The sequence below is a fragment of the Varanus komodoensis genome, unplaced genomic scaffold (genome assembly GCF_004798865.1).
Source record: "Varanus komodoensis strain SLA01 unplaced genomic scaffold, ASM479886v1 scaffold133, whole genome shotgun sequence".
NCBI lineage: Eukaryota > Metazoa > Chordata > Lepidosauria > Squamata > Varanidae > Varanus > Varanus komodoensis.
In genome coordinates this window covers 271,519-283,863 of record NW_025335384.1, presented here as the reverse complement: position 1 = coordinate 283,863, position 12,345 = coordinate 271,519, and the positions used below count along the sequence as shown (strand labels likewise).

The window sequence follows — 12,345 nt, the reverse complement described above, 5'->3', positions numbered from 1 at the left end:
TAATAATAATAATAATAATAATAATAATAATAATAATAATAATAATAATAAAAACATTAGAACACCTGGCAATTCTGAGCTGCCCAGAGATCCTTCTGGTTATGGGCCAGCATAAAATGCAACAAATACATAAAGCCTCACAGCTTGCCTCACATACAGGACTTCGAATGCAGTGTGAGGTCACTGTCATTTCCCTTCCTCACACATCAAGTGGGCAGACTGCCATTTTTCTTTTCATAATCGAACCACATGTGTGTCACTCTATTTCTGTATACAGCTCTCTTTTGCATTTTTACACCTATCTAAAAATAAAAGGTGCAAATCTGCTTGTCATGATGGCGGAGAGAAGTGTGATCAATACAGCAGATGATTCGGGAAGTCTGGATAGAACCTCTGAAAAGGATCCAAGAGCTGTAAGAGCTGGTCTGTCCATCACACGTTCTCAGCAAAGCAGACATGGAATTCTCTTCCCCAGGCTGCAGTGATCTGAGCTATGGTGGTATGAACTATATTTCTGTTCTGAATAAAGTAATTTTGTCCAAATATGTTTCCGTACATAGCAATTAGTATGTGCACATCGAAAACCACTTCTGTTCTCCTTTCTGGTGAAGCACGTCCTCTTTTTTTTTTTGACAATTCGCAGGTGGGCACCCTACTTGCTCCCCAAAATAGTATTTTGACATGAACTAATGAGTTGTGGGTGGGAATGTTTATCTCCAAGCCAAACAAAAGTCACCTTCTGGCTTCAACTTCTCCTTCTCCTTCAGACCAGCATACACGAAGTGTGCAGGTCTATTTTTGGAAAGGTGTAATAGCTTTTAAAGTCAAACAACTGAAAAATGCTTCTTCCATGGCTGTAGCCGAGATTAAAATCTCTATTTACAGGGGTATATTCAGGGACAACAATCCTAAATGAGGGACAGAGCCAGAGATGAATAATGTAAAACAAGGTGCATGCACGATTCAGACACGCTGTAAGAGGTTCAGAGGAGGGCAGCGAGGGGACTGGGGACTGGGAACAAAGCCCTGCGAAGACAGGTTGAAAGAACTGGGCATGTTTAGCCCCAAGAAGAGAAGACTGAGGGGAGATAGGATGGCACTCTAGAAGTACCAGAAAGGCTGCCCCAAAGAGGAAGGTCAGGATGTTTTCTCAGCCGTCCCAGATTGCAGGACATGGAATAATGGGCTTAAGAACAATGAAGCCAGCTTCTGGCTGAATATTAGGAAGAACTTCCTGTTGGAGCAGTACGACAATGGACCCAATGACCTGGAGAGGCTGTGGGCTCTTCCATGCTAGCTAGAGGCATTCGGATGCAACTGGGCAGCCATCCGAGAGGGATGGTTTAACTGGGAGTCCTGCACTGAGCAGGGGTTGGACCTGATGGCCCTCTGGCCCCTTCCAATTCTACGATTCTAGGATTCCATGATGTTTTGCTTGCTATACCGTTTGTTTCGTTGCATTTTCAGATAAAATATTTTTTTTAAGTCCTTCCTCTCTCAAAAGTCCACCTAGTCCAGTAGGCTGCTTCCTGCCCCCAAGCCGATCAGATGTACCTGAAGAACACAACAGGGACCGCCTCTCCTGTTTCTATCCCCCAGCACCTGGGCATCAGGTGCAGGGCCTCTGGTGGACATGGTAGATCCACAACATGAGCACAACCGAGTGACTGATAACACTTCCTGTGGTTTTGATCAGGGGTCCTCAAACTTTTTCTAAAGGGAGCCAGTTGACAGGTGCCAGCGGTGGGCACGGGACGCCAAGGCAGTGCCAGCGCGGGGGGGGGGCAGGGGGGGCGTGCACGTGCGAGGCAAGGCAGGGACGCGGGGGGCGAGGGGCAAGGCGCCAGCTTGCTTGCGAGATCATTTTCTCTGATCGAGTCCAAAACGATCTCCCTGTAAGCAAGCTTCCGCCAGGCGTGCACCCGGTGATGGCAAAACTTGTGGGGCAGGCCGGTTAAATGGGCATGGTGGGCCGGATCCGTCCCACGGGCCTTAGTCTGAGGACCCCTGCTTTGGAGTGGGATGCAGGACACCTGGGTTCTAGGCCCAACTTGGCCATGAAGCTCACCGGGTGACTTTGGCCCAGTTACTGAGTCTCAGCCTAACCTACCTCAGAAGGCTGTTGTGAGGGTAAAAAAATGGAGAGGAAGAGGAGAAGAACAGCCATGAAATCCCCTTTCAGTTTCTTGCACTTACAAACCAAGGCAGGATGCTGATGTAATAAGAAAATTAAGAAATCTAAACCAGGGGCCAAAATCACATCTTGTAGAAGCAAGTTGCAGTCATTCCTCTCAACAGCTGTCCAGAAGACTGTCCAAAGTACTCCAAGATACAGTTCATGATGAATGGAAAGCCTGAACATCCAGAACATGAAGACAGACAAATCTTTACCAAAGGAGCTGCTCTGCTCGATCGCCTTCGTGAGCTGCATCTTCGCCGTAGGTGAAGGGTCTTGCTCCAGTGAAGACTCCTCTCTAAAGGTTTCCTCCAACAGCACTGGTGGCTGAGTGAAAATATAAGCAAATAAGCAGTTGCTAAGTAGACCCCCAAGTAGAGACAGTTATAAAGAAGAGAACAGACCAGCCCTGCAAAATCAGTGTAAATCAATAACCAGGACAATAGTGCAAGTGCAAATAAAAACATAACTGAAAAACAATACAAGCTGGAAAATGTTTATCCGTAATGCACAGAAATCTCTCTCCCATCTGCCTAGAATGAACACCACAAGAGCAGCCAGAACCAAAAATGCCAAGATCCTAGGAAAAGTGGTAGACCTTTGCCTGGTATTCAAAATCCGACAATGCTGGTGCCAGGCGAGCTTCCTTAGGGAGAGAATTCCAGAAATTCTGGGCTATCACAGAAAAGGCCTGTTTCTGAACTGTCTTCCCCTGCTGCCAAAAAAGCTTGTCTTGGAGGGGCACACCCAGAAGGGGAGTGTGGTGCAGTGGTTAAGAGCATGGGACTGGGACTCAGGTGACCTGGGTTCGAGTCCCCGCTCAGCCATGGAGCCAACTGGGTGACTTTGGGCCAGTCACAGACGTGCAGCCCCACCTACCTCACAGGGTTGTTGTTGTGGGAGAAGATGGAGGAGGAGATGTAAGCTGCCTTGAGCCCTTTGTAGGAAAAAGGCAGGATATAAATCAATCAATCAATAAATAAATAAATTATGTAGGTTTGCATAGTCCTTGAGGTATGTTAGTCCCAAATCACACAGAGCTTTTCAGGTGAAAATCAGCACTGAATTTGGCATGGAAACCTACTGGTAACCACTGCAGGTGACTCAGGACCGGATTTATACGTTCACATCATCTAGTCAGGAAGACAGAAATAATTTAAGACTCAAGCAGGTCCGCTCTGGGATTCTGAGGCTTCTTCTAGATGAAGAATGAATGGACCCACTTTTAAAACTCTGCACTGAACCTCAACTCGCTCATGTTATAGAAATGTTATAATAATAATAATAATGATGATGATGATGATGATGATGATGATGATGATGATGATGATGATGTTATTTGGAAGAAAAAGGCAGAAAGTTATCACAGGATGCTTCACCACAGACAGCTCTGAGCATTACTCACTAAAAGACATTCTTTGAGTTTTTAAAAATGTTTTTCAGGAAAGAACAGAACAGGAGAACCAGAGAGAAGCCACTGGAAAGTTACAAGAGGGTGACAGCAGTGTTTGCTTCCAGAGAGAAGGGTTCTGACAGCTACACGCGAGAAGCCGTCAGGCAAGTCTTCCATCGTTTCTTCTTTAAAGGGATTTCCACATGAAAGGGAAAAAAACAGGACAAACGCACTGGAGAGCCAGTGTGGGGTACTGGTTAGTGTTGCACTGGGGAGATCTGTCCTGGGTTCCGATGGCGAGCCTGTACCCCAAACCTCAGCCGGCCCTAGGCCATCATCTCCGACTCCCCAAAATGTGGGCCTTGCTTGGCCCGGATGAACTCCAGGCACCTTGTCCGTTTTAATTTAAACATGGCACCTTGGTTGTCTTTTCCTGGCCCCACCTGAGTGCTTTCCCAATGGGGAGATGCCCTCTGGGCCTGAGCATTGGGTCAAAGGACAACCGGACCACTGCTTGCATGTCCTTGGACCGACCCCTGCTAATACCCTCGTGCCCCCACGTAGGAGGCAGCTGGTGAACTTACGCTTTGTCGGCTGAACAACTCGGGCTGCACCCTCAGAGGATGTGGGCCCCCCAATTTGGGGGACTTGAGAAGCCAGGCAGGGGCGCTTCTCCCCTATTGCACCTTCCTTCTGGCTCCCTGCCCCACACTGGAAGCAATCGGGTGTCCCTTCTGCTGTATTCTTATCTCCCCAGTACACTTTGCCAAGCGTTGCTCTACACGGTTAGCCTAAACAGGCTACAAGTTTCCCATGTGAGCTTGTCTGGACTGACGCAGAGGTGGCTCCGTCGACTGTCTGTTCCAGAGGACTGGGGCCGACCCCTCATGCAAGCTGGTCGCCACATGCTAAAGCACTTGGGAATGCTAGCTAGCGTAGCTGTATTTTGTTGCCACAATCAGGCATCTCCTTGTAAGTAAACCTGGAAGATGGCACCATCGTTTCCTTGGGAACACAGAAATCCTTCACAGACACACACCCCGGCCAGGGCAGACACGGTCCCTTAGAGGTAAGAGGGTGCGATACAAACTGTAATGAATACACGGAGACGTTGCGGGGAGGAACAAGGTGCTGCAGCCGGCCCTGCCCGTGAGTTCGCTGAATGCCTCACCGTCAGCCCCACGACTCAGCCCCATAAAGGGTTTTCGGTCTGCTAAAAGCCAAACCCTTCTGGGGATGCTTTTGGGGGAGATCTGGGAAGGGAGGGATTTCCCAGACTGGCCAGGAAACCAGGCAACCATCTGCTGTCTTTCAGGGCTATCTTCTGAAGACCCCCGATGAAACCTCAGCACCAAAGGGCGTTGGGACAGAGAGTGCGGCACTCAGTTGCTCAGCCAGGGCAGGGATGCGTTCTCCAGCCACCACAAGCAGCATCAAATCTGATTGGCTGCACAGCGGTGTGATGTCATGAAGCTCATTCTGGGGTTCCTGATGGTCTAGGATCACAGAGCGAGGGGGGAAAGCAAATGCTATTAGAGGACCATCTGCAGTGTGTGAGACCACATGCTCTGTTCCTTGCCCCTTTTCCACCCTGAGCCTTTCCGGGGGTGATAATTTAGCCCAGCCCTGGTTGGCACGCTTACCGTTTGTCTCTGCCTCTCGGACTCACGGTGCCTCAGGAGGAACTCTTCTGCCAGGGCCACTGCCTGGGAGCAGCTGTCTGGGCCACCTTTCCTTACCCAGCTCTGCATGTCGTGTGGAAGGTTGCCCAGGAACTGCTCCAGAACCAGCAACTCCAACATCCGCTCCTTAGTGTGCCTCTCTGGCCTCAGCCACAGGCAGCAAAGCTCCTGGAGATGCTTGCAGATCTCTTCCGGCCCTTCAGACTCTTGGTAAAAAAAGCACCTGAAGTGCTGGCGCCAGAAGTCCAAGCTGACTGGTTTGTCATGCGAAACTGTCGCCCTTCCTTTGGCAGAGCTGCCCTGCCCTTCACGGGCATCTGGGGTCAGCCCGTACCCCGTAGGCTGCCGGCCGGCACCGCCTCCTTTCTCAAAGGCCTCGCTGCCCTCCGTGCCTTCCCTCGGCAATGGATGCCTCCATCTCAGCGGAGAAGCCTGCGCTGCCATCGGGGAGTCCTGCCACTGGTCTTCCCAAGGACCCTCACTGGGTTCCTGCTTAATCTGTGGTGAGGCAGCCCCAGGGAGGGACTGGAGAACGTGCCCATCGATTCTGCCTTCCTCTGTCCTCAGTCCTTGTTCGAGTCCGGATGGGCTGCGCTCCTCTGCTCTCGTTGCAGGTCGTGGCTTCCGGCCTGGAAAGGCAAGTCAGTCTTTGTCAGTTCCAAACTTACATTAACGAAAGAGCAACACGAGGGTGCAACTTTTGAGAACTTTGCGGCTGCTGTCAGGACAAGCCCACAAATGGCAAAACCCTTTGGCATCGGCCCCTTCGGACAGAATGCAAGGGGGATCTCTTTTCCTCGCCACCGTCGGCACGGCCCATGGAATCCACCACAAAACCAGGTGTTCTGTTTTTGGCTGCACTTAGGGGCCGAGGCCAAAGTGTTTTGGGCAGAGGGAAGAGGACCAGAGTGATGGTTCTGAGAACAGTTTTGAATGTGGGGATATTATTTGACCCGAGAGACGGCACGTCTGGTTCTCTCAGGGAAAAAGAACACCATGAGGTTGTTAGGCTGGGAGATAGTAGCCGGCCAGATGTCCTTAGAGTGCTTCATGGCTGAACTGGGCTTCCTGCTCCTGGATTGCTGCATCGTATGATCGCACTGGACAGTCCCCAGGAACAATTGTGCTGCCCTATACTGGACCAGCTGAAATTTATTTATTTATTTAGAGCATTTTTATGCCGCCCCCTTCGCAAAAAGCCTCGGGGCAGCATTCCCAGGCCAAATTCCCAGGCCATTTTCAAAGGTGGCCACTTTATAAATGATTATCCACACATTGCCTTTGAAAAAAGTCGGGAAATTTCAACTGGTTCAAAACAGGGTAGCAGTTGAAGTCCGGGCCCAATTCAAGATGCTTGTTTGACCTATAAAGCCCTAAATGGCTTGGGACCGAGGTACCTGAAAGAACGTCTCATTCCTTATACGCCCTCGTGGCCCTTAAGATCTGTGGGAGAAGCCCTGCTCTGGGAACCCTCCCTAAAGGAGGTAAAAAGGTTATCTGCTCAGAATAGGGCCTTCTCTGCGGTGATGCCCAGACTCTGGAATGTACTTTCCAGAGAGGTATGCCTGGCACCAAGCTTATACTCTTTTCTGCACCAGGTCAAAACCTTTTTATTTAAATGGCATTTTAAAATCAATAGCTTTTAATGTAGTCGCTCTTGTTTTGTTTTGTGATTTACTGTTTATTGTTTTATTATTACTGTTTTAATTCGTTTATTGGAGTTGTTGTTTTAAATTGTTTTTAAAGTACTGTAAGCCATCCTGAGATATTTATACAATAGGACTACATATAAAAGCTTTTAATTAATAAATAAAATTGTTAATGAAACAACTTCCACAGAGACGCTTGCCTGATGCATTTTGGAGCCAGGCAAAATCATTTCTCTTCTCCACCCATTTTAACAAATAATTTTAAGATGGTTTTATTAATTTTAAGGGGTTTGATAGATTATTAATGAGTGTCCTCTCATCTGTACAGGATTTATGATCATTGTTAAATTTTTATTACTGTTACTTATACTTATAATTGATGAATTTTACTGATTTTTGTATTTGGTTGTTTTAAGGTTGTTGAATTTTTGGTCTTGATTGCTGTACAACACCTAGAGAGCCTTTTGGATTACATGGAGGCGTATAAATATATTAATAAAGAAATGAAAATGAAAATTGGCCAGTGTGAGCATATCATAACTGTAACCTGTACCTTTCCATCTGCACTGGCTGCCAGTCCAGGACAGGGCCTGATTCGAAGTACTGGTATTAACATTCAAACTCCTAAATGGCTTTGGGACAGGTTACCTGAAACATTGTCTCCTCCCTTATATACCTGCCAGGACCCTAAGATTGTCCTCAGTGGTCCTTCTCTAGAAGCCCCTGCCAAAAAGTTGGTGTGGGGGTGTCAATGCTAAGAAGAGGCGCCAGTTATGGAACAAGCATCCTAGAGAATCTCGCTTGATGTCTAGGCTTTCTTTTTTCATAAAGATCCCCTTATGTTCCCAGAAATTGTAATTTCCATCTTTGTTTTAAAACCTTTACTGTATTTTAAATCCTTCCATTGTTCCTAAGTTTTATTTTGGCCTTTATTTCTATTTTATGCTGCAATTTTAAATTTCTATGTTTATGGTTTAATTGTTGTGAACCATCCAGAGAGTTTCAGTTATGGTGCAATAGAGAAGTCTAATCCATAAATATCCTAGATACTCATCAGAAACAGTGTCAGAGTAGCACAAAGAACTGAAGTACCACTCCCAAACAAGTTATTCATGCCCCCCACTCCTACCCACCCAGTGACAGATCCCCATGGTTGCTGGGAGGAAAAGCATCCTTTTCCATACAAATTAGCATCACGGGAACCTCAAGGTTTGTGGAAATACAGGGAGACCCTCCCCCCAAAAAAACAGTCCAGTGAAAACACAGCATATTCAGTGGGATATAGAATATATCGGGAGGGGTGGTGAGAAAATTGTGTGGGGGGAATTGCAACAAAGCAACTGGAATTCTGAACAGCAGCACTTCACGCTGCAACATTCTGTTGCAGGCCCTACTTGTACAGACCTACTGTCCTTTCATAAATCTATGATGTGGGACAAAGCTCCACCCTCGGCCCATGATAAGGCCCAGCCCTGCTTACATCCTCTCCTCTGCCTTGTCTCTGGTCGGCCGGCACTTCTGGAGAGCATCTCCACCTGCTGCCGTTTGCTGGCTCGCCTCCTCGCATGTCTCACCGAATCTGCTGCAAGTCTCCCAATTCTTTCCTCCTGGGTCTCGGCCGCTCGCCTTTTCGCCTTCCTTGCGGCATCGGCAGCACGCCTGGCACTTCTCTGCTCCTCGGTTTCTCTGGCCCGGGCCTCGCGCTTGCGCTTGGCTTCCGACATGTATAGTAATCTTCTGGTGTGTTTTCTGGGCATATTCCTCCCAGCAAGTCCACAGGAATGGAGCAATGAGTCCACGAGCAAACAAGGCTAGCTCTGCCAAAACGGAAAGGCAGAAAGCCAAATGTAGCTTAAGACCAGATTGGGGAAGGCTATCGCACTTCTGTTCCTTTGCCTTCTTCCCCGGTAGCCTTTTCCACAACACCCAGAATTCCCGCTCATATTGGCTATGCTGGCAAAGGGCTGATGGGAGTTAGTGCCCAAAACATCTGCTAGGCACCAAGTTTCCACAACCCTCCTTCTCTTGACCCCTGCCTCATCTCTTCTTCCAGTTAGAAGGTTGCTTTCCAGATGTTTGAAAGCACAGTTCCAAATGTTCCTGAGCCAGTGAACATTTCTGGCAGGGGCCTCTGGGAGCTGATGTCCCAAACATTTGGAGGCCTGTCTGCCACCCACGGGTTGCACCTCTCCTTCCTTGTTCTCCAGGACAGGCTTGGCTCTGGGGGTTGGTCCTCAGGAGCACATGCTCTGGCAGGCCATGCCAACCTCCTGGCCTTCAGCTCCCATTATTTATTTTTTATTTATTTTTCGATTTATATCCTGCCTTTTTCCTCAAAGGGCTCAAGGCAGCTTACATCATTCTCCTCCTCCATCTTATCCCCACAACAACAACCCTGTGAGGTAGGGTGGGCTGAGAGGCTGTGACTGGCCCAAAGTCACCCAGTTGGCTCCATGGCCGAGCGGGGACTCGAACCCAGATCGTCTGAGTCCCAGTCCCCTGCTCTGAACCACTGCACCACACATTAGCTTCCTCCAGCGTGCCCAGAGGTCAGTAATGCAGGGAGCTGTATTCAAAACCATCTGGAGGGGGAAGGCTGCACTTCTGACCCTCCGGCCATCCTCTAAATGTCTGCTTTGGCTACCAGAACCTGCCTGGCTTGGGGGCTCCTTTGCATGAGTATCAAGTCATGGGCTACCGTGATACTCACCAGTTTGACTTTCCCCACTGTTAATCAATCAAGCAATCAATCAAAGTATATATCTGGCCCATAGGCCTTTCCACAAATTAGTCCTTAAAATTATTATTAAAATTATTATTATAACCTTTATTACTAAGGCAAGGATTCCTACAATAAAATAGGGTTGTGAAATATGTGAAATAACAACTCAGAGTAAAACACCAAACAGCACATATGAAATGCTCATTTACTCAGAACTTACAACATTAAAAACCCAGTGCACAGACCACTGGTCTCCCAGGAGCATTTCCCAGTGATGCTGATCTCACCTTAATAGCTGCAGTCAAATATTTCGCTGCTTGCTCTGGTTCTACCTTATTTCTGCCAGGCAACAGGCGGGAAACATTAAACACCATTCCCCTTGCGGGTCAACCCAACGGGCCCCGATACTTTCCCCACTGCGTCTCTGCGGAGTCCCGAAAGTATAAAATGGTTCGGGGGTCACAGAGATTTTGTGGGGAGGTTAAAAGGGCCTGCAAGCGGGCGCCAGCAGGGCAGATGCAGCTCTGGCAGAAAAATCGGTTTTTTCGCCCACCTGGGAGGAAAAGAAGAGCGGAGCCCAACTTGGGGGGGGGGGCTGCTGCTGCTGCTGGGACGCCCCCTCCCAACCCTGCCAGTGAAGCTTCCTCTCCTCCCTTTCCTAAAATGCACCCTGCGCCCCCCAACCGTTTGCATCTGCCCCTGCGCCGGCTCTTTCTCACGCCCCGCGCCTCCGACCCGCTCCGCGCTGCCCGCCGACTCCCCAGGGTGCCCCCTCCCCTAGACCCCGCCCCCATACCTACCTTTGCTCTGAGCCCCCTCGCCTATCCGCCCGCTGCTCCTTCCTCCTCCTGCTCCGCCTCCTCCGGATTTTTGGCGGAGCAAGGCCAAACCACGTCTGCCATCTACTGGTTGTAAACTGCGGCCGCCACACATCCCGGGCAGGCGGGAGAAGCGAATCAAGCCGCGGGAAGTCGGAGGCAGAAGAGGGAAAAAGCAAGAAGACCAACTGGCTGTGAGATGGATCGACTCCCTAAAGGAAGCCGCAGCCTGGAGTTTGCAAGGCCAGGGCATTTCGGAGGGCTTTTCGACATATATAATATTCAATTTAGGCAAGATCGAGCGTAAATCCTACCTTTGCAAAACACAGACCTCCCAATTCAACCTCCCGACTTCACCCCTACCGGTGCCATCCTATGCGTGGTTAGCCAGCCGGACAGGCTGGGGGATGCCGCAGATTTGCGACAATAGATTCACGTGGCTCCCTCTTGGAAGAACTGCCCCCCAAAAGTCGACGTGCTGTTCAGGCAAGCAAGGGGTTAAGGCGAAGGAGCTGCAAGTCGCAGGGCGGAGAGGAAATCTGGGGGAAGGCAGAGGGGCAGGAGCTGCTTCCTGCTGGATCGCCTTTGTTAAGGGATGCGGAGAGGAGAGCGCCCCGCAACCTTTTGCATGCGCCCCCTGCGCAGCCTCGCTTTGGGGATCCACCAGCCTGAGAGGGGCGTCCAAAGAGGGTTTAGAAAAGAGATCCAGGCAGGGAATGATTCCAGAGGAGGACCGGCCGTGGCAAGCACAAAACAGCAACACATCTTGCGGCACTTAAAAGGCTGTGGCAGAAGATGGTCTTGGACCAGAGGGGCCACGCGTTTCACCCTGTGGGTGCCCGGGACCCCCAGAAGCACTCGCCATAAGAAAAGGGCTTTGCTTCTCAGGCACCACGAGCCACAGAGGGGGAGACGCTGGCTGCAGAGGAAATGGGTGAGGGGCGCAGGGGGAAATAGCGCAGCTTGTGTCGGGGAGCGTGAGACGGTCTCATATTCGGGCTGTGCTCAAAGGACGCCTGTGACCTGCGCAGGGAAGAGTCAGGTTGTGCCCAGCAGCCCCGCACAAGCTGTGGATTCTCATGCCTCAAGTGGGGATCCCAGGCGGGGGCGCATGGCTGGCTCACACATGGGCCCTGCCCTTCTCCCCACAGTCTGAGGTCCATGAAGTAATGGGCTATTTGTGGTACAGTCCTATCCTCGATGCTCCTAAATTTGGAGGAGCAGTGGAGGCAATCCTGCACATCAGCCAGACTTTGGCCATCTGGCAGAGACCCTTTGGAGGAGAGAAGGGACCTCCTAGCAGCCCCATCTTCTTCCCCACTGTCTCCTTCCCTCTCCCCACCCCCTCTCTGGGATCTATTTTGCAGCCTTGGAAGGGCAGCTGACACGCTTCTTTCTGCCCTGCCTGCGAGGGGTGGGGAGAGAAATCAGAATGCACCCCCACCTCCAAGCCTGGGGCTGTGTTTCCTGTCCTGGATCGGCAAATCAAAAGCATCTGTAGGATAGTGGCCATAGGATTGCTTTCATGTAGAGCCAGTGTGGTGTAGTGGTTAAGAGCATGGGATCGGGACTAAGGCGATCTGGGTTCTAGTCCCCGCTCAGCCATGGAGCCAACTGGGTGACTTTGGGCCAGTCACAGACTCTCAGCCCCACCTACCTCACAGGGTTGTTGTTGTGGGGATAAGATGGAGGAGGAGAATGATGTAAGCTGCCTTGAGCCCTTTGAGGAAAAAGGCAGGATATAAATCCAAAAATAAATAAATAAATAAATAAAATGTAGCTTTAAGACTGGCTTCTCCATTCCGGTGCCTTCTGGGTATTTCAGACTCGGTCTGCTGCTCTGGATGGACAGTGGGGGCTGTGGGAGCCCCCAAAGGACCACCCAGAATGCAGCAGGGGATCAAG

General features: G+C 50.0%; 1 protein-coding gene across 2 annotated transcripts in view; it reads right to left on the bottom strand.

Moving 5' to 3' along the window:
- Positions 1-10,054, bottom strand: part of LOC123019653 — an 11,923-nt gene extending 1,869 nt beyond the window's left edge. For both annotated transcript variants that reach the window (XM_044422700.1, XM_044422701.1), the window contains exons 1-4: positions 9,910-10,054; positions 8,381-8,717; positions 5,213-5,880; positions 2,392-2,503 (exon numbers count right to left, since the gene is read on the bottom strand). In XM_044422700.1, the coding sequence (XP_044278635.1) occupies positions 2,392-2,503; positions 5,213-5,880; positions 8,381-8,657 (1,057 nt within the window). In that variant the 5' untranslated portion in view covers positions 8,658-8,717; positions 9,910-10,054. The remainder of the gene's footprint in view (positions 1-2,391; positions 2,504-5,212; positions 5,881-8,380; positions 8,718-9,909) is intronic.
- Positions 10,055-12,345: the final 2,291 nt, after the last annotated feature.